The sequence below is a fragment of the Hippichthys cyanospilos genome, chromosome 1 (genome assembly GCF_059441005.1).
Source record: "Hippichthys cyanospilos isolate Australia breed blue-spotted pipefish chromosome 1, RoL_Hcya_1.0, whole genome shotgun sequence".
Taxonomy (NCBI): domain Eukaryota; kingdom Metazoa; phylum Chordata; class Actinopteri; order Syngnathiformes; family Syngnathidae; genus Hippichthys; species Hippichthys cyanospilos.
In genome coordinates, this window is record NC_142369.1 from 29,993,812 (window position 1) to 30,014,289 (window position 20,478).

Below are 20,478 nucleotides of genomic sequence, written 5' to 3' on the forward strand. Positions count from 1 at the left end.
ACAATTGTGCCTTGGGAGACCGCAGGTGTGCCAACCATACAGCGAATAAAGGGGTCGGATTCCCCCCCCCCTTGATTACAAAGTCTATGCCAGCCATTGAGAAGTTAAAAACTCTTCCACTAGATGGCAGAAGTATGCACAAAAAGCAACATTGACGGTATGCATGTTTCTTTTTTCCACCCAATGTTAAAGACACCTCCTTCGGTCAATAAATATCTGGAAGTAAATGTTAAAAATGGCTCTACTGCATGCTCTGAAAATCTGGGAAAAAAAGGTGGAAAGAAAACGTGTAAAGTGGAAGAGTGAGTGGTTTGCACGTCCGCCTCACAGTTCAGACACCCAAGTTCAAGCCCAGCTCGCTCCAGGGTTCCTGTAAGGCACAAGTGTAAAGTCAAGGCCCGGGGGCCAGATCCGGCCCGCCACCTCACTTTTTGTGGCCCTTGAAATGCTGATGTGACTTCAGGTTTCTGACTAAAATACCAAAATTGCAAGTTGTCTTTAACTTTTAAAAATTTGGGGGAAGAAAAACAAACATTATCTTATTCTCCAAATCTCTTTTGAAGAATTTTTGCCGGCTTCTGATATCAAATCTTGTTAAATGTGTGATCAACACACTTAAAATGTATTTGAATTCACAGTCATTCTGGCCCTCTGAAAGAAACTATCACTATAATGCAGCCCAAAATAAAAATGTGTTTGACACCACTGCTGTAAGGGTTTCATTTTCTGCCAACTTTTTAGATGACCACAAACACTCGCAAGACACTATCAAGACGGCAAAGCAACATACAGTGTGAGGATGTTTCTCATACTACTCGGTTGGACCTGTACTCGGGATGATGGATCGATTTGTATATAACAGGAATAAAAATGATTCAGAGGCCATTTGAATTCCTGAAAACTTGTGGGGTTAAATAAATATTTCATCCTGGGATGGAGTGTTGTTCACTTTCTTTTTAATAGATGTCATTACTCTGAAGACAAACTTGCATCAACTGTTAATGTAACAGTAATTCACAAACATATTCGCCAGAGAATCACAATCAACTATATTTGCTTTGCAGCCAAATGGATTGGCAATTTTAAACTAAAAGAAAAGATAAGTGAAGTGAACTGTTAGTGACATTTATTTAAAAAAAAGGGGGGGGGGGCATAAAAGAAAAATGACACATACCTTTTTATATTCAACTGAAGATACTGGTATACAGCAAGTTATAAACAACAATTTACACAACATTTACAAATATGTTTTTCCAGAAACTTTTCTTTTTAAATTCAAAATAACTTAAATAGGTTTCTATGTAAAAGTGCAAATTCATATGCATAAAAGAACTATGGTGCCAATAGGGATGCTTTGACGAGTTCACTGGCAATCAGATTTTAAAACATCACAAATATACTAAGCTATTCTGTCATACACAATGCTTTAAATGTACAGCATTCATATGTGTAGAATATCCCTTATATTACTGGGGTGTTGTGCATTGCAATTAAACTGTATTACTGAGTGAGCATACTCTCAGTCAGAAATAAATTGTAACGCTGATTCAAAGTCGCATCCTTCCCGACGGCTTGTGCAAATGACCAAACACTCAAAGCTGCAGTGTTCGCCTGGAACTTCATAGTCAACAATATGGGACAATTATTACTATTGATAGTGTTTGCATTCAATAGCTTGTATAGCATGATTCCATAACATGGGTGCAATCACAGACCGCTAAATTTGTACTTTATATATATATATATATATATAAATATATATATATATATATATATATTATATATATATATATATATATATATATATTATATAATTAGCATGATTCCGTAACATGGGTGCAATCAGTCCGCTAAATTTGTACTTATATGTATGCATGTATATATCTATATGTATGCATGTATATATGTATGTAAAGCTGTTTGTGTGTGTAACGTGATATGATTCTCCACAGTCCTTAGGCCAGAGAGTGACAAACTAACTAGAGAAGCAACCCATACACTAAAGGGCCTTACATGCTCCTGTGTTAACATGCAACTGATGCACAAGAAGTCAAACGAGACAATAAGAGTATTACACAGCATATCTGCTCTCTACGTACTGGTCATCCACTGGAGGGAAAACTGGAAATGTGTCGCGTAAAAGGAGGAAATTGCATCGAGTCAGTATGGGGCCAACTATGACTTCTGTTCAGCTCCTGCTGCAGACTGGGCTGCACTCTCTGGTTTTAAGATCTGGTAGGTGATAAGGTACTCTGGGAAGGCCTGAGAGGAAGGGAAAAGAAAAGAAAATTAGGGGGGGCATTATGGGCGTTGTGTCGTCTTTGTGCTGTTTCTGAATTCAAAATGTACCTGCTCTCCTCTGTAAATCACATATTCTGCGTAAGCCAAGCCGTTAACGCTCGGCCGTCCAATCACTGAGTGGTGTCCTGGGGGCGCGTGCGCCATTTTCATGGCACTGAATTGGAGGAAGGACTTTCCTAGAGTCACCCGGCAGAACAACATCTGCCTGGAAGTAGCAGAGCAACAGAACGTTTTGCACAATGACCTCATATAGAACTCATTAAATACTCATACAGAACAGGAAGTAAATGGTCTGTCATCAAACCACCACAAAACCTTAGCATGTCCACAAAATAGAGGAAAAGAAGATCAAACACAAAACAATGTATGTAAACTCCAAATTATTCACAAACACATATAACTCACATACATGTAAATGAATGAAAATACTGTCTCTAGTGAACATAGGGTTTCAGCAAGTTAAGGAGATATACGCTCAAAACGCTGACTATTTTGGATGCTTAGCTCACCTGTGGCACAGGTAGCAGGAGCGGTCCTTGTGCGTGGGACAGCCCGTGCCTCCGCCGATGCCGTAAACGTACTGATTGCTCTTGGAGGAGTTCTCAGCAAAGTAAATGCCTGCCCCGAACATTCCTCCAATGTAGGCGTGACGCTCATCAAAGCCTTTGTGGATGATGGCGTTGATGAATGGGGAACCTGATGGAAGGAAAGCAGTTGGCGAGATGACACACAACATAGCTTTCCAGGGCCATTTCGTGGAAAAGATTCAGATTAAAAGCATACATTCAGTAAACATTGTGTTTCATCACCATGGGCAGCCCATAAAAGATAAAGATAAATCCCAGCTTAATACTGTAGTTTGACAAACATCAGGGACTACATGTGTTCTAGTCTCGAAACTCAAAACTCGACATATGAAATAAAGTATTTGGCTAATTTGATTCCGCTGCGCTATGTTAGTACCAGATGTGATGACTGGGTCATCCCTTGGACTTACAAGTTGCTCTTGAGTGATAAGACAGATTGTTTGCATATGGATGTAAAACTAACGTCTACTTTCCCCCCCTCGCTAGATAACCCTAAACAGCCCAGCGGGCTGGAAACAGATCAAATTTTTACGCACCTAAGTCTAATTTGTTTTTCTGAGTTAGTCTGAGTTAAATTCCAATAATATTACCTAAATACAACTTGTGATCTGGTTGTAAGACAGCAGTAGTTCAAATTAACAAAAATATTTTAGCTTTGAGTTCATAAAAAAAGAAACAAACAAAATCAAGTAATCTTTATATATATATATATATATATATATATATATATATATATATATATATATATATATATATATACACATACATACATACATACAATACACACATACATATACACATTCCATATATGTTACAATGGAGCCGTGCGTACCGTGAAACAGCATGCGCTCATTGTGGTGGTTGTGGTTCTCATCCGCGATCTCCTTCTGCCTGTGTGTGTAACGCTCCCTCAACTTCTTGTTTACTACTTTTTGGATCTGTTGGGTCAAATGTGAATTATGTAAATCGCCACCTTCATGTGTAGAAACTCCTTTCACACAAAGTTGAAAGCAAACAAATATGCTGTGAAAAATATAAAGACTTGAGACCTTGATGATGTTGTATCTGCTGAATACGCCGCCCGCATTGCCTCCATCTCTGTGTTCCCTGATGGTGCTCTGCATCTGAGAAACAATAAAAACATGTTTAATGCCATTTCAAAAGCAAATGTGTGGAACAGAGTAGAAAAATGCAACTCTTTTATCCACCTAACTGTGCTTTGAAAATGTATACTTGAGCATTAAAACACAACAGATCTGCCTTCAATTCTTTCGTCATATGCAGTCATATTTCGTCATATATTTCGTCATATACAGTGTTGAAGGGTTAACCACTCAGTTAAACTAAAATACCTTAAGTGGTATGAGACATTAAAATGAACAAGAGATTGAAGACGTTTCCATGACTTTACTATATGCAAAAAACAAACAAACAAACAAAAAAACCCAACATACTGACAGTGTAAATGACAATTGGACAGTCACAGTCAGCTCAGCCAAGGAGACACTTCTCACTGTTAGCAGGATTATATGCAATATAAAGGGTCTTAGAAAAGGATCAAAAATATGGAAGCATTGGCCATTACATGTTGGTGATGAAAGTGCGGATTCAGGCATTTGTTCAATTGTTTAGCTTTGGAATGAGCATGCAGTTCACATCATCAAATACTGAGCAGTTTTTGGACAGCGCAGAGTACTGCATAATTGAACATCAGCGAGCACAACTTACCTCCTCCTCCACCGACTGATACTCCTTGTCATCTGGGGCGAGGTCTATGAGGATGGTTCCCTGGTTGGCACAATGGAATGTCAAATATGGATTGGCACCTGTGATCAAGACAAAAAGCTGTTAAAGTGCTCAAGAGAACAAAGTACTTCAAATAGATCTTCTCACCTTGCTGACCACCGAGCAGCCGCTCTACACCCTTGATAAGTTTGTGGCGGTGCCCATAGGCATTGATTCCAATTTCCTTCAGCTCCTCGTGACCCATGTCAACAAGGACATCTAACGAGATCTGTAATAAATCAGGAGGTTGTAATAAGTGTCAACTACCGCTTTTGTTAAATACGTGTACCTAAAGATCGACTTCGCCAACAAATGCACTACACTGATCCGTCAATTCGACAAATAGTATGATGCAATAGGAGTTTGGAATATTAGGAATGTTTGATATGAAATTTTCAGGCCGATACCGGTACAAGCACTCAACTCTTGAGTAGTGACAGCAACCACTAGTACATCTGCTCTACAAAACGCACCCTCTCCTAGAAAATGATGATTGGTGCTCGCACATTCTTTATTTAAAATTATTGATACTGTCTTTACCACTCACTCACCTGCTCCCTTTCAAAAATGTCCCTTAAGTGCTCCAGGCCCAAACTCTTCAGAAATTGACTGATGTTCATGTCAAGCACTGTCACTATTAGGAAGAAAAGAAATAAATCAAAGAAGTTGCTGACCAACTTGGAGAGAAATTAGCGAGGACCAGGTTTAAGGAGAAGGAGATTTAATGATCTTACATTCTCCTTCTTTGCGGTCTGCGCCAGCGGCTCCGTCCGCTACTCCTGAGCTCCCGGCTGCAGCGCCGCCGGCCAAATCATTCAGCGGTCCCGCCAGGTTGTCGATGCTGCTGGCGGCTGATAAGCAGGATGGTGTGGAGGCCGGGGAGATGACGGAGGCGCTGACCACTGTGGCCTGTGGCTTAAAGCAGATTGGGAGAGCATCTGGGGGCATGGCATCCATAAGAAGGGCCCGGATGTCGTCCGCCTAAAGGTCCAATGACACAAAGGATTGGAGTATGAGGAGCAGAAATCAGATCACGTATAACACAAAAGACAAGATGAAGATAAGATGCGTTCATAATGTGACATCACAGACAGCGGGCATACTTCTTGGTCGTGCTTACGAAAGTACCTGCTGATATTGAAATGCCTGTCATACTGGAATGTTATGACAATGTTAAGAAGGAAATTGAGGAGGGGAAAGGTGAGGGTTCTGGCCATGGCATTTTGAGCAGAGCCGGCAACGTCTTGTTCGCTCACTCCGAGCGAGGGGGAGGAAGAATGGGACAAAATGCGGCCGGGCTTTCTCATTATTAAGTTGTCTTCACCTTGTCCACTATTGTTGTTGTTGTTTTTTTTTTTTTTTGCATTCTGCTCCTGCCTTTTTGAGTGCACAATTGTGACATTTGTTTCTTGTTTGTTGGATGAGAGTCGGACGAATGCGACCTGGCCATTCAGACTGAAGTCACGTGACAAAAGATCGGAAATGGATTGGATTTAGGGACCACATACCCAAAGTGGCCTGAATCACGTTTGAGTGGCCTGAATCACGTTTGAGGGGGAAAGAGAAAAAAACAAAACAAACAAAAAAAAAAACCATATGTGTCAGTCACACAGCCATGAAAAAAATCAGATACGGGTCACATAGGGCAAAAAATAAATAAATAAATAAATAAAAAGAAATAAAAAATGGGTCACTTCTGGCCGCAGCGTGAACGTAGCCTTAGGTGAAGTTACCGTAGCCAAGTCCAGGGCTGTCTGGCCCTCCTGATTCTTCATGGTTGGATCAGCCCCATGAGCCAGCAGCAAGGCACAGAGCTGTGTGCGACCCTTCTGGGCTGCCTCATGCAGGGGTGTGAAAGCCCATTTGTCTGTGGCATTCACACATGTATTGTACTTGATGAGCAAAGCAGCAATGTCAACGTGCTGTAAGGGAAGACATCAGGACAGAAAATCCCAGTTTTTAATCGCCCAAAGTCTTTTTTGTTTTTTTTAAATGACGGGCATTGTAGCAGCTAAATGCTTTAAGAGTTTGGTGGATTGAGACTCACGCCATAGGAAGCAGCATTATGAAGAGGGATAAGGCCTCCTTTGTCTTGAGCGTTGACATCTGCCCCATGTTCCAGCAGATACTCAGCCACTTCAAGGTTGTTGTAGCCAGCTAAGGAGAAAATGAGAATCAAAAGAACATTTTAACAAGCACCGCAACAGTGAGAGGAAACATTATGCATACGCTTCATTGCAGATCAGCCGTGCACACGATCAGGATGAATGTTTGACCCTTCCTTTTTTTTTTTTTTTTAAACCAAATTGTTGCATTCATCAAGGTTCTTGCAATGTCTGCTGTGAACAATGAGGTCATGCCAAAAAAAAAAATCAGGAGACGAACATTTTTGATGTGGTGTCCACATAAATTCTTACTACACATACTAACAAGTGCAGTTTGTTGTGTTCTGATTTTCCCTAATACGTTTTAACAATACAGCTTCTCCCTTAAGAGTAAAAATGTGTTTTCCAAATTCAAAACAAAGGGAGTGTCATTTTCACTATAAACGACAGATTGGTCCTTTCTAGCTGATAGCGGCTGGTATTTTCCTCCAAAACTGGGCATGCAAATATGAAGTATCAGTATCGGTCCTCGAATGAGCTTTATTTTAAAGTATCAATACTCGCAATAGCAGCCAATACTGGTCGTTTCCTTGAAACAGTCTTACAATCTAAATCTAGAAATTATGTTTTAAAATAATAAAAAATTTACCATTAATTTTATGACCGAGAAAAAATGCTGAATTGACAGGTCTTTCTAAATGATCTGGCATTGCTTTTTAATGGGAAATGTTATGTATAAATGTAAATTCTGGCGCTATCAGTATCAGTACTTTAGAGTTGAATAGTAATTGTATCAGTCTTTTTTTTTTTAATGCAAGGCTACTTCAAGTATGCATTTGAATCACGCTAATGTGGCCAATCCCACATACCTGCAAGATGAAGTGGAGTAGAATTGCGACCCTGGGTGTCTCTACAGTTGATGTTCTCTGGGGAACAAAGTTTTTGGACACGTGCTAGACAACCCTTTTTAGCAGCATCCAGCAGGGCAGCATCCCCCCTCAGAAGGTCCTGGATATCAGTGTCCCCATCCTTCACCATGTCGAGTGGCATGTTGCCATCGCGGTTCTTCTTGGATGGATCTGCTCCATGCTGTATATAAAGGAAATTCAAATAGTAATCATGTTTATAAATATAAATACTGTTAAGTTTCTAACAATTTAGTAATGACTGAAAGGGCTCTTACTTTGAGCAGCAGTTTGCAAATCTCATATTTGCCCTTGGCTGCTGCCTCGTGGAGTGGGGTGAATTTCCACAAGTCGGCGACATTGACTGACGCTCCGTGTCTCACCAGCAACTCAGCAACTTCGTAGTGGCCGTACGAGCATGCGTTGTGAAGAGGGACCAAGCCGCTGGTGGGGGAGTAAAAAAAAAAAAAAGTCAAACTCTATTCTCCAGAAAGGTAGTCTATTGGATTTTTTTATTTGTGACAAGTGAGGGAAGAAATGAAGAGTGTAAAGAAATGCACCCTTTGTCCTTAGCATGGACATCAGCTCCATGATGAAGCAGGTATTCCACCACAGCCACTCGGTTGTAACCAGCAGCAAAATGAAGAGGAGTGGAGTGGCGGCCCTCCAGATCCCGACAGTTTACGTTTTGAGGTGTGCACAGTTGCTGCCATATAGACACATTACAACAATTAATATACTGTAATTTTTTAAGTGATAGTTTGTGTGTGTGTGTGTGTGTGTGTGCAAAAAAAAAAAAAAAAAATCATTAACAGCGCATTATGGAACCAACTCACTTGCACGGTGTCCAGATCTCCCGCTTTGGCTGCCTCAAGAAATCTGTAGTCTACATCAGAGTTTCGTGTGGGAACATTTTCTGTAAGAAAATTCAACAGCAGATTTGAAAGACCAGAAGCGGTTTCGTTTTTTTTTCCTGACTCACTCAACAACCAACAAAATGTGATTACCATTGAGAATCTGTTGTATGGCTTCATTTCCCATCTGTGCAGCCGTAAAACCCTGCAGTGACACAATGGAGGGGTCGGCTCCGTAGCTTAGCAGCAGCTTACATGTTTGGATGTGACCAGCCAGCGCAGCCCGGTGCAGAGCAGTCTGGCCAAGTGTGTCCACAGCATTCACCTGATGTAGGACGAGGTGGAGGGTGGGGGTCAAATATGCTTTCCAGTATCATGAGAGGTCACAGCAAAGGTTCATGGAAAGATAACAAACCTTTGCTCCGTGTTTCTGCAACACCTCCAGAATATCATTGTGAGCTCTCTCAGCAGCAACGTGCAAAGGAGTCATAAAACTGTGAAACACAACCGAGAAGGTAGGATTTTGTAACCTTTACCATATCTGTACTTAAAACAGCAAAACTTAAAATGTTAAAACAGATTGTTGACTTACTCTTTATTCTTTTCATTAATGTTGGCCCCTTTGCGCAGCAGCAACTCAGTCACTTGCTTCCTTTTAGGGTGGGGGGAGGCCACTGCACAATGCTTAAAGTGAATAAAATATTAAATGAGTACAAGGGCCATTTTACAATGAATGATGGTTAGAATTCATTCCTCAAAAAGCATTAAAGTTAATTAATGATTGTAGTGGACTATCCATCGTAAAGCAGTGGACTCCAGTCTTTATGTCGCGCATCGGTTAAGGGAGGCGAAGTGGAAACGAAACCTTACTGCTTTTACAAGGCTGATTTTAAGGCATTAGTGCTTTTAGATTGCCATTTTAAAAATCTTTGGTACTGAAAACAAATACAACCAGCTTCAACATAACATTTTAACATTTAACAGAACTTTTTTTCCCCATTTCAAACATTATTTCAACATTTTTATTAAAAAAGAACAAACAAACAAAAATGGACCCCTTCAGAGTAACACATTTTCAAATGTAAAAACCACCCAAAAATTCAAGTTGTGATCTTATCTACAACGCAAACATAATTGTTACTTGCATATATGCATGATCAAATTAAGGTGACAAGATTGATTGCTGCCACCAGGCGGTGGCTGAACTACTCTTTAGGAGTATCCAAACTGCAGGCTAATGTATACGTGGGCAGATTTGTGCAAAAAGTGCTTGAATTTTCTATGCTTTCTGCTTCATCACTTGCGCGCTACTTGTTCAAATGATTCAACATGACGGGGTGGGGGTGGAGAGAAGGTTGAAGATGTGCTCCACAATGTTTTTTCCCTTTGAAAAGTCTCATTATGTTGCCTGGTCCTAAATGGGCTATAGACTACCGGTGGTTGGGGACCACTGCAATATAACATGTAAGTATGAAGCAGGCTTGGTTCTGACCAGAGCTGTCTCATTGGTTTGAGGATGTTTGAAGCTGATGATTTCCAGAGCCAGGGTCTTCTTCACTTTGGTCAAGTCTGCCTCTCGAGCTGCCTGGAGCAGTGAATGGCCTTTGAATTCGTCTACATTGAGTGAAAAGACATTTAAGACACCAAAGTTATAAATAAATCACTTATCACGGAGGTATTTTGCGATTTAGAGGACTCACAGGTCAACCTCTCTTTCAACTCTGGAGTGGGGGCCATGTCCACAGCACTCTTGCTGTGACAGTTGAGTAGGGTCGGATCAGCCCCGTGGCTCAGCAACAAGGAACAAACTTCCACGCGGTTCTTGGATGCTGCTTCATGTAGAGGAGTGAACTGCCACAAGTCCATAGCATTGACACAAGCACCGTGCTGCAGGCGGAAGCGTGGGGAAAACACGAGCACATAGGATGGTCTTTACGTCGTAAGAACTTTGAAATGTATGTCAATGAACCAAAATTTACCTTAAGCAGGAGCTCAGTAACCTCAAAGTGACCATAGGAACACGCATTGTGAAGTGGAACCAGGCCGCTGCAATCACAACATTGTCAAGTTATTGTCTGTCATTCCGTCCATTTAAGTGTTCAAGAAGGTCCAGATTGTAGCGCTTACCCTTTGTCCTTGGCATGAACATCAGCTCCATGCTGGAGGAGGAGCTGAACAATGCGGACTCTGTTGTAACCTGCAGCCAAGTGGAGTGGTGTCGACTAAAAGAACATTAAAAAAAAAAAAAAGCTATTAAATACAAAACACAAACAAAAAAGAAACAAAACCCTTGGCTGGTTGGCCACTTGACTGTATGCTGCCTTTGATGGAAATAAGAGCAAGCGGCTGAGTGGAGCAAGAGCCATTGTGATTCGGCCAGCTATGCTTGATGATCTGCAGATGAATGGTGCAAACGACGTCAAGTAAGTGGAAGTGAGGGCAAAACACCTTTCCAATGAAGTCAGAACTAACAGTGGCTATTTTTATTACTTTAAAATCACCTGTCTCTTTAGTACAAAATGGAAAATTTACTGAAGAGAGCTGAATGAACTTTTAAAAATGACATTCTGACACCGGACTGGTAGCAATAACAGCTGGGGGAACAATGGCTGCTTCCACTGGGCTCAAATACATAAATATAATAATGACATCAAGACTTTCTCCTTTTCATCCATTAAGTACTTTTTTAGCAATCATTTGTGCATCTTAATCTGGATTTCACAAAATAAAATATCATATCCAACTGTGAGCGCATGCAGAGGCTATGGAATGCATTGTTAAGGAAGCATACTATTATACACCCAACAATAAAAGTTAGTGAAAGCAATGCTCAAAATCCAAGTACAATGCTTCGCTATAATATCTAATAATGACAATGGTTGCAATCAAATAGTCATTCTCAAACAATTTTCATGCAGGGACTTGAGTTGGGGGGGGGCACACTTGGAAAAGTCATTGAACCCAGCTCCTGCGCACGATCATTTTTTTTGTTAAAAATAAAATAAAATAAAGAGTACCAAACTAAATCCAAACTAAAACTTCTGTGTGACAACATGCTGCTGTTCAGTGTGAGGTGACTGAGGAAAGCCTGGTACTCGAGAAACCAACCGAGTTCAACAGGAGCGTGAGAAGTGGACAAATTTCACCAGACATAAATGCTTGACAAAATGCAGAGGAGCGAGCCTTTGGGCATGCATGAGTCAGATATCATGTCAAAAAAAAAATAAAAATAAGATAAAACGGCAAATCAGTTTCTGAGTGGAGGCTGGGAGAACAATGGTGTGTAAGAAAACAAAGGCTGAAGAAAGCAGGCGGTGAGAATCTGATCTCCTCTCCAAATCCCAAAACATGGAGTTGTCACCACTGACACAATCCATAACACACACGCACAACACATGCACACGGCACACACAAATGCGCAAACACACACATACAGAGGAGCATCAGGGTGTGATGCATGAGTGATCCACACACCCATGATGTGCAATTAATCGAGTGAAAGCCAGTTTCTTGGTCAAATAAAACAATGGATTAAAAAGAGGGGGGATAATAAAATAAGAGACCACGGCAGTGCAATCAGGTGGTTGTTAAAATCAACTTACCAGCATTTTTTGAGATGTTGACTGATCGACAAATGGTGCCAGAGTCACACAGAAAAAAAAAACGAAAAAAAAAATTACAAAACGGCAGCATTGTGTTACAGATAAATTAATAATAGTTATGTAATCTGCTAAACATGAAATGAAATGTAAACTAAAGAGCTTGAGTGTGAGCGAGTGCCCTTCATATTTTTTAGCTTTTTGTGGTATACGTTAGTTGAACGCCGGAAAAAATAAAATCTAAATGGACTGGTACCTGCAGGCATAATGAACAACTACAGAAATAAAAAGCGACAAATGAATGAAACAAGCTTGTGATATACTATAAATTAGGGGCAGGAATCTTTGCCTCACCATTCTATTCCGATTTTGGGGTCTCAGATTCGAGAAACGATTTGATTTAATCCATCTGAAAATAATTTTTGCTTCAATCTCTCGATGCGCAAAGAATTGTTATACAACTTCAGTCAGTTTTGGAAGACAGAATAAGAAATGGAGTCAAAGTGTCATTTTTGAAGGATTTCTGTTTTTACATTTATTAAGCGTTGATTCGTAAGGAACAGTGCTTTTCTCACAAAAATAGCATGTGGACAACTGCTACTCTTTGAAGCCAGCTATTGATTGTGTCGCTTTTATAGTATAAAATAAAATGAAAACAAAAAAAGATACATTGACATTTCAAAGAAAATTTCAGTGCCAAATTGTGAAAAACTGTTACCCGATGAAAACAAATATTATTTCTCAGTACATTTATGACAAACAAGATATGAAGATGAACTTCTTCAAAAGAGCAGCTAATTGAGAGTTTGAGAAAAGCATGAAACGTGTGCCAGTTTGTTCATCACTGAGCAATTCGGGAGCGTTATCAGTCACAAGTCACAACATATAGTCACAAGTCACTGCATATTATTTAGAACAGTATAGACAGTATTTTCATTTATTTACACAGTAAGCATTTAAAAAAAATAATTTGGAGTTTGCAGATAATGTTTTGTATTTTGTTTTGTTTGAGTTCATGGACATGCTTAAGTTTTGTGTTGCGTTGTTAATGGACCATTTGCTTTCTTTACTGAATGAATATTTGACCCTGGATAGATCATTTAAGTCAAATGCGCACTTCAGAGAGCGAGGAGCAAAACAGGAAGGATAAAAAGACAATGACTGAATGCTATTCCTGTCATTATTTATTGAGTGGGAAGGCGACAGAAACATTTATCACGGCTTCAAGGTGAGACTTTCAATAGGAAAAAGGCACTTTTAATGCTTATACAATCTCCAGATCCAGGACGGTCAAACTCCATTTGTTAACAACGGAGTGAAAAGTTGCACTTACATACGCGGCCATGTGGCTTTTGTACATCAGACAAGTTTGCAAAACGCAACAAGACTGCTTTCAAGGTGGTTGAATTTCATTCATTGATATATATATATATATATATACAGTGGTACCTCGGTACTCGACCATAATCCGTTCTGAGGTGGTGGTCGAGCACCGATTTGTTCGAACACCGAAACCAATTTTCCCATAAGAAATAATGGAAAGTATGTGTGCACAAGTAAATGTGCATAAGCAGTACATGATAAAGATAAATAAAGCATTATAAACCATTTTGTATAATTTACTTACGTTTTGGAGAGTGGTTGATGGCATAAAGGAATGGATGTGGAGAGATCGGGAGGGGGGGTTACTCCTTGGAAGGGGAATCCCCTTCCATGTTTACGCTAGGTAACTGCGACGCGAGGTTGGACACTCGTACACCACTTTCATATTTTGCTATAATTTCCTTCTTCAATTCAATAGTGGTCCTCACTGTTTTCCTCTTTGCCTTCCCCTTATCACTGTCTTTCTTTGGAGCCATTATTAAGGGCTAGAGCAACACAAAAAAGTTTAAATCCGGGAAGAAATACTCGAACAAACTGCGTACGGCTTACTCCGCTGGCGGTCTGAATTGAACTGCCGCTTACCCGCTGGCCGAGAAGGGCCGAGGAGCGCGTTCGGGTCGGCTCGTCTACTCGAGAACTGAAAATCTGTTTGAGGTCCGATGCATTTTCTACTTGAATTTTTTGGTCGAGCACCGATTTGGTCGAGTACAGAGGCGGTCGAGTACCGAGGTACCACTGTATATATATTATTCCAAATTTTTTGGAAATATAAGCCGCGACTTCTTCCTCGTGATTTGAGCTCTGCGGCTTATAGTCCAATGAGACTTATCTGATTTTTTTTTTTTTTTTACTAACCACCAGGAGACAATCCACCAGTCAAAGAAATGTGTGTATCTGTTCAAGGCGTCAATTTATTGAACAACCACGAAACAGAACTGAAAAGATGTGTATCAATGGGTGAACTTGAGAAGAGTGTTAAAAATAAATAATTAAAAATATTTAAAAAATGTGTCTACTTTGAAAAAGATTGCGTATAAAGGCTTGTGATGAGTAAATTTGATGTAAGGTATATATGATTGTATTTAAATATTTATGATTGTGTGTATGAATTATCTGCAATGTGTTTATATGTCCACTAAAATAATCTAGCAACTATACATAGGGATATGCTATCGAAGAATTGATTTTAAATTTGAACTGCTATTTAACTCTGCAGTACTTTGTTAGTGTAATGTTGAAAATAATCCATCCATTTTTGCATAAATATGTTGGCCTAAATATGCATGTTGAGTATGTTAAAGAGAGGATGTTGCTTTTGGAAAGTAATTTATTTTTTAACAATTAAAAAAAAAAAAAACTTCCGTGTAACATCTTTTTGCATAAATATCTGATGACCTGCAGCTTATAGTCCAGTGCAGTACACACGAGAAGCAGTCTCGCTTGCTTGTTTTCGAAAACCAAAAATCTCCCAGACATCCACGTTCGTTGGACGGGTGGAAAAGTTTGATTGGTTGCCTCCTTGACCCAGACTTTAGGTCAGTAAAACTGCTTGTGTCCTACCTTGAACGATATAATGCTCCTTGAAGGTAGCAACAAAGTAGGAATTGGCTAAGGCAGCCAAAGACTGTGAGTCACATCAAGATTTTAAACCAGTGAGACATGAGAGCACAATTGGTAAAGGCAGCCAAAGAGTATAAGTTACAATGAGAGGATTCCCCCTGCTGCACGCTTCAATTGCCTCGTGCCAAAGAATTGTAAGCAACACCCCTACAAAATACATAAATACAAATAAAAAGTTGTGTCCCCTGTGCATCCAAATGTGGTACAAGATTTACCGCTCATGGCCTCAGCTAGCATACAGGGTCGAAAATTTTTAGTCATCCTTTATTGCATAAAGCTAAGCATGCACATCTCATGCCTTCGGTTGCATATCATTCACGAGAATGAGCTAGTTTACATTGTCATTTTGCAAATGACGAAGAATTTACCTCTGACTTCCTTGGGACCAATGTTCCCTCTAATTTTCAATGTGTCTGAGCATTCACACAAACTCCTTGAGCAGGCTTTGGACCGTGAGCAACCTCAGACATGCACACAGTAAGTCGCCGTGTGCATATCTGAAGTCGCTCTCAAAGTGATATATATTACATAACTCACATTGTCATTAATGAGCAAGGATGGACGGGGGCTCTGAGTATATCCAGGGGCCTAGCTGTGGCCGTGGACTGAGCCACAGCAAAAGTGTGATCATTCGTGGCTAGTTTTTTGATGACGCAACGGGATTATAGCCCCCCTAACCCCCTTTTTTTTTTTACTAAGAAATCTAGGTAAAAGTCAGATTTCCAAAGCTGTGTATTTTTCCGTTGCTCTCTTAAGTAGGCACACAGACCGGGTGTGGGCGTTTGCTCTCTCCTACGAGTCACGGATCCCAGGGACCAAGCTGTCAATCGATGTGCTTACTAGCACGTTCATAACGTGTGCGTGTGTGCTGAGCTGAGCGCACACAGGCGGTTACAGGAGAGACGAAAGCAAGCTTGGAATTTAAAGTGTAAAGTCTGCATTTTAATCATGTTCGTTATGCTTCTTGTTACTCGCTCTAGTCGGACGTCTGAGGAAGTGCTAAATGTATAGGCACGTGACTACACACGGAAGACACGGAAAAGAGAGGGCATACCAGTACATTCACTGTATAAGGTTTAATCATTTAAGATTAAAGTAATGTGTACTGCAGTAGTAGTTCGACTTTCAAGGAGTGCCAGTAACAATGGCATTTATAGATAACTTGCCTTGACAAGTACATTTATAGATAACTTACCTATCTGGCACGTCTTTCCGCAATATAATTTTTTTTCTCTCCCCCAAAAAATCCGCGATGCACAAAGGGTGCGATAGGCGAAGCGCGACGTAGCGAGGGATCACTGTACATACATACATACATACGTGCATTATTTTTAAGCAGTCAAAATTATTACGATCAATTTCGTCTCTTATACACGTGACTCACATGCTCTAGTCTAGGAGAGTTTCTCTCCTCCGCTTGACGTGAGTAATTCCAGTAAAGGTGAAATGTGCCATGAACATGCAGCCTTTCTGTGAATGTGCATTATTTTCACCAACCAATTTTGAAAACTATGTGCGCCACTAATCTCTATACATGAATTTACAAGAATTCCGTTTATATGGGCATGTGTCAGACACACTTTATGTGTCCTTAGTTTCTGATCGTAAAAGCGTCACCTGTTATCAGTACATGCCAATTCTTAATAATAATAAAACATTTAAAAGAAAAACTAACTAATTCTACAGTACTGCTTCTGAGCATACATTCAAAGAAAAAAACTGTATACAGGTTGCATCAATTCACTGCACACTGTCTCAGTGATTTCATGATATCTCTTTGTGAATATTTGATGTAGCCGCATTTGATTTACCTTGCGACCATCACTGGCATGGCAGTTAACATTCAATGGAGTCAGAAGAGCCATCAGTTTTTCTTCATTTCCACTCCTAGGAAAATAATGGCAAAATTTTAGAAGAAAATGAAAAAAACAACAAAAAAAAACAACATTCATTTCACAATTCAAACTAATCATTAGGGGTGAAACAAGTCAGAAAACATTCAGCACCTTGATTAAAAAAAAAAAAAATCCCATATCAATGTCATGCTTTTAATTTAATGCTTTTTCCTGAAAACATTCCTGGCAGAACGTGGTAGCAGAATTGGCTCTACGTCCTGACTGGAATCTTGTAGGAGCCCGGTTTTAGTTTTATTTTGACTTCACAAACTATTGTTATCCCGACATCAGGTTTAATTGCTACTTAAGGATGCTATAAGATTCTAATAAACTACCTCCACATGGTATAACACAGTGCTTGGAGTCAGTGTTGGTAAATAGCAGCGGACAATTAAATAAATGCCTGGAATGGGCTGGCAAGGGCTACTTTTCAAAGTTTGCACACTTTCATGCAGGCTGACAGTTGCAGTTGCGATCGAATTTTAACAAAATAGGTTTACTCAAATGAGTTGTTCCGGCAGCAGCAGCACAGTGACTAAAGTGGTTAGCACGTCTCCCTCACAGCTCAGGGGTCCCGGGTCCAATTATAGCTCACTCCGGCCTGTCTCCCTGTGCCCGCGTGAGATTCCTATGAACACTCCAACTTCCTCACACATTCCAAAAGCATGCATGAAAGGTATAGTGGACACTCTAGCTTGTCCGTCGGACACTTAAAATTGATCTTAGATGTGATTGTGAGAGTGAATGGTTGCTTGTCTTTGTGTGTTCTGCAATTAGATGGCAACCAGTTCAAGGTGTTGTCCCCCACCCACTGCCCTAATACGGCTAGGATGGCGGAAAAAAAATGAGGGTAAAAAGAAAGACTCACCTTGCTGCTTCCAGGAGTTCATCCTTCTTGTATTCACCTATTTGGAAATACATCATTAGATAAGATAAATGCATGAAACCACCCTCACTATATTTTGACTGATCAGAATGCCACACCTTGTGCCCCCCCAAAAAACAAACAAACAAAAAAAACACAACATCCAACAAACTTTTTGGATCAAAAGTAAGAATGTGTATTGACCAGTGAGCACTGCCTTGGCGGAAGGATCAGCCAGATCCAAAGCTGATTTTCCATCTGTGTTTCGAATGTTTGGATCAGCTCCGTGCTGGAGTAACACTGCATGAGAAACACAAAAGAAATATAAAATTGTGCTTTGTAATGTTCTCCCCAACTGTGGCAGTGGATAGTTTTGACCGACACACTAAAACTTATTTTGATAAGGCAGTTTGCTTCAATCTCTTATTAAGCATGCCAACCATGCAAATAACTTGCAAAATGCATGAAGTTAAATATCCGTTTGTCGTAGAAGTCAGAAGGAAAAGATTACCTATGCACACGTCTATCTTTCCTTTAATGGCTGCCTCATGCAGAGGAGTGTAATTCCAGTTATCTCTAGCGTTGGGGTCTGCACCCTGGCACAAGAGGAGGCCAACAACCTCAGCGTGGCCAAAAGAGCAGGCATTGTGCAAGGGGATGAGTCCTCCATCATCTCGGGCATGGACATTTGCCCCTGTCTGTAGGAGATGTTCCACCACATCTTTGCGACCAAAACCTGAAGGAAGATCATTTTAAGCGATACTACTTGCAGAGAACCGGGGGATTATTGCTCATAGTAATTTAAAAGATTGGGTAGGATGTCTTTAACGTCTTAAGAGTAAAAAAAAACAAAAAAACAAAACAAAAAAACAACAACAACAAAACAGAGTATTTTTATAGGATCTTATCAAAACAAACAAACAAAAAAAACACCGTAAAACCATCGCCCGCAGGCCATTTAGCAGATTACACTACGGAGCAACATACATTTGCACTCATCTGGGATTAGCTGGTTAAGAAGGCTACGGTCTGACAATCGGGTAGAGAACAACACGTCGGAATGGACACAAAAATATCATTAAATAGCACCAATGTAGCAGCCTGGCGACAGCTTGTTAGCTTAGCCGGCTGGACATACCCGCAGCGAAATGCAGAGGAGTTGATTTTCGGCCAGCCATGTCCTTAGCGTTGACGTTCACCGAGTCAACTAGCCGTTTGACTCTCGACACGTCCCCGTTGCGACACGCTTCGAACAACTCTCTGAAGGCTCCGCCGATTCCGCTGATGGCATCAGTGGGGCTTGTGGCCCCAGAGCCGGGGCTTGAGCCACCGCTGCCTCCGGAGGTTGTCGTGCTTGAGCTTGCGCTGCTCGCTAGCACTGGAGCAGGCAAGTCCGGAGAGGCCAGAGCACCTTCAATCCCTCCGCTACTTTCCCGATCGCTTTCTTGAGGAGAGTTGATTGCTGCCATTGGCGCTGCGGTCGAGGAAGCACCCGAAAGTGAGCTGTTCCTCGGCGGAGACTGCAAACTATTCGGTTGCTGCTGCGCTGCTGAGCGACGAGACACCGCCATTACAGCAGCCCGCAAGCAACAATAAACCCCGCCCCGCTTTTCCGGTGAAAGCGGACGTGCTTCCGGTTCGCAATCGCGGGGAATTTGCCTGCTCGTCGTTATACTGCGCTCTTGTGGCGCTGTATCCCCCCACACATTCATTTACTTGGAGATGAGGCGTTTATTACGTCATACTCATGAGATTTGTCTGAAAATTATTCGACAAATACAACTATGATTTATTTTTACGTGTTTTTTGTAGCCACAAGTATGTTCATGTTTTCTTTCAACAAATATATCCACGGTTTCTATTGTGCATTTGTAACTAATGGTTTGTAAATGTATACGTCAAATTGTTAACTGTTGAATCTGTTTGTCACAAATTTATCTGTGCCTGTCGGGTCTAAACTCGGAGGTCCACCCACTCGAGGGCAGCAATGGGCAAAGTACACAGATTGTTTACTTGAGTAAAACTACCCGATGTCAAAAATGACCTGAGTAAAAGTAAAAGTGCTGAACCTAAAATCTCCAAGTAAAAGTACAAGCTCTGATATGTACATTAAAGTAAAAAGTATTTTTTTCACAATTCAAAAATCACAATTCCAATTTTTTTTTCTTATGCCTTTGAGATAAATATTGTCAGTTATGTTCAAAGAAGGAGCGGCTCGGTGGAACTGTTTACGGGCAGTAGGCGGGGGACATGCTTCCTCACACATTCCAAAAACATACATGATAGGTGTATTGGACACTCTAAATCGGGGTGTCAAACTCGTTCTAGCTTGCAGGACGCACATACGAAAATCTATTAACAAGTGGGCCAGACAAATAAAACCATGGTATTTAGTTATGTAAAACCGCAACTTCAGAGTAGTCCAAAGTAGTACAAACACAACATCACTAATAATGTTGAGTTAAAACGGAGTAGTTGGTCGAATGGGGCAAACACCGAGACTACATCTCCCAGAATTCTCCAGGGAAATGAGCCTCCAGCCTCATCTAGCTTTGCACACTTCTTACTATTTCAAATAA

The 20,478-nt window shown here is 40.7% G+C and overlaps 1 protein-coding gene across 2 annotated transcripts; it reads right to left on the reverse strand.

Moving 5' to 3' along the window:
• Window positions 1-1,109: 1,109 nt before the first annotated feature.
• Window positions 1,110-19,572, reverse strand: LOC148430075 (poly [ADP-ribose] polymerase tankyrase-1-like). Of its 2 annotated transcripts, XM_088417327.1 has the most exons (28): window positions 19,038-19,572; window positions 18,411-18,635; window positions 18,104-18,199; window positions 17,903-17,939; window positions 16,951-17,026; window positions 12,140-12,160; window positions 10,665-10,759; window positions 10,517-10,583; window positions 10,238-10,424; window positions 10,030-10,151; window positions 9,130-9,221; window positions 8,953-9,031; window positions 8,691-8,862; window positions 8,520-8,599; window positions 8,244-8,389; window positions 7,962-8,127; window positions 7,648-7,867; window positions 6,721-6,830; window positions 6,407-6,595; window positions 5,408-5,654; window positions 5,225-5,307; window positions 4,782-4,902; window positions 4,617-4,714; window positions 3,938-4,012; window positions 3,721-3,826; window positions 2,811-2,997; window positions 2,350-2,506; window positions 1,110-2,262 (listed from the first exon to the last, which is right to left on the reverse strand). In XM_088417327.1, the coding sequence occupies exons 1-28, from the start codon at window positions 19,468-19,470 to the stop codon at window positions 2,176-2,178; spliced, it is 3,774 nt and encodes a 1,257-aa protein (XP_088273453.1). In that variant the 5' UTR covers window positions 19,471-19,572; the 3' UTR covers window positions 1,110-2,175. The 2 variants fall into 2 exon arrangements, with proteins under 2 accessions (XP_088273453.1, XP_088273536.1); XM_088417410.1 differs by lacking the exon at window positions 12,140-12,160.
• Window positions 19,573-20,478: the final 906 nt, after the last annotated feature.

What these genes read in the sequence shown, in the direction of transcription:
- LOC148430075 (XM_088417327.1), bottom strand. Translation starts at nt 19,470, where the DNA reads ATGGCGGTGTCTCGTCGCTCAGCAGCGCAGCAGCAACCGAATAGTTTG. An exon ending in GAGATCTGGACACCGTGCAA is followed by an intron (nt 8,390 to 8,519) that starts GTGAGTTGGTTC and finishes TCTATATGGCAG; the next exon opens with CAACTGTGCACACCTCAAAA. An exon ending in ATCAGTCGGTGGAGGAGGAG is followed by an intron (nt 4,013 to 4,616) that starts GTAAGTTGTGCT and finishes ATTGTTTCTCAG; the next exon opens with ATGCAGAGCACCATCAGGGA.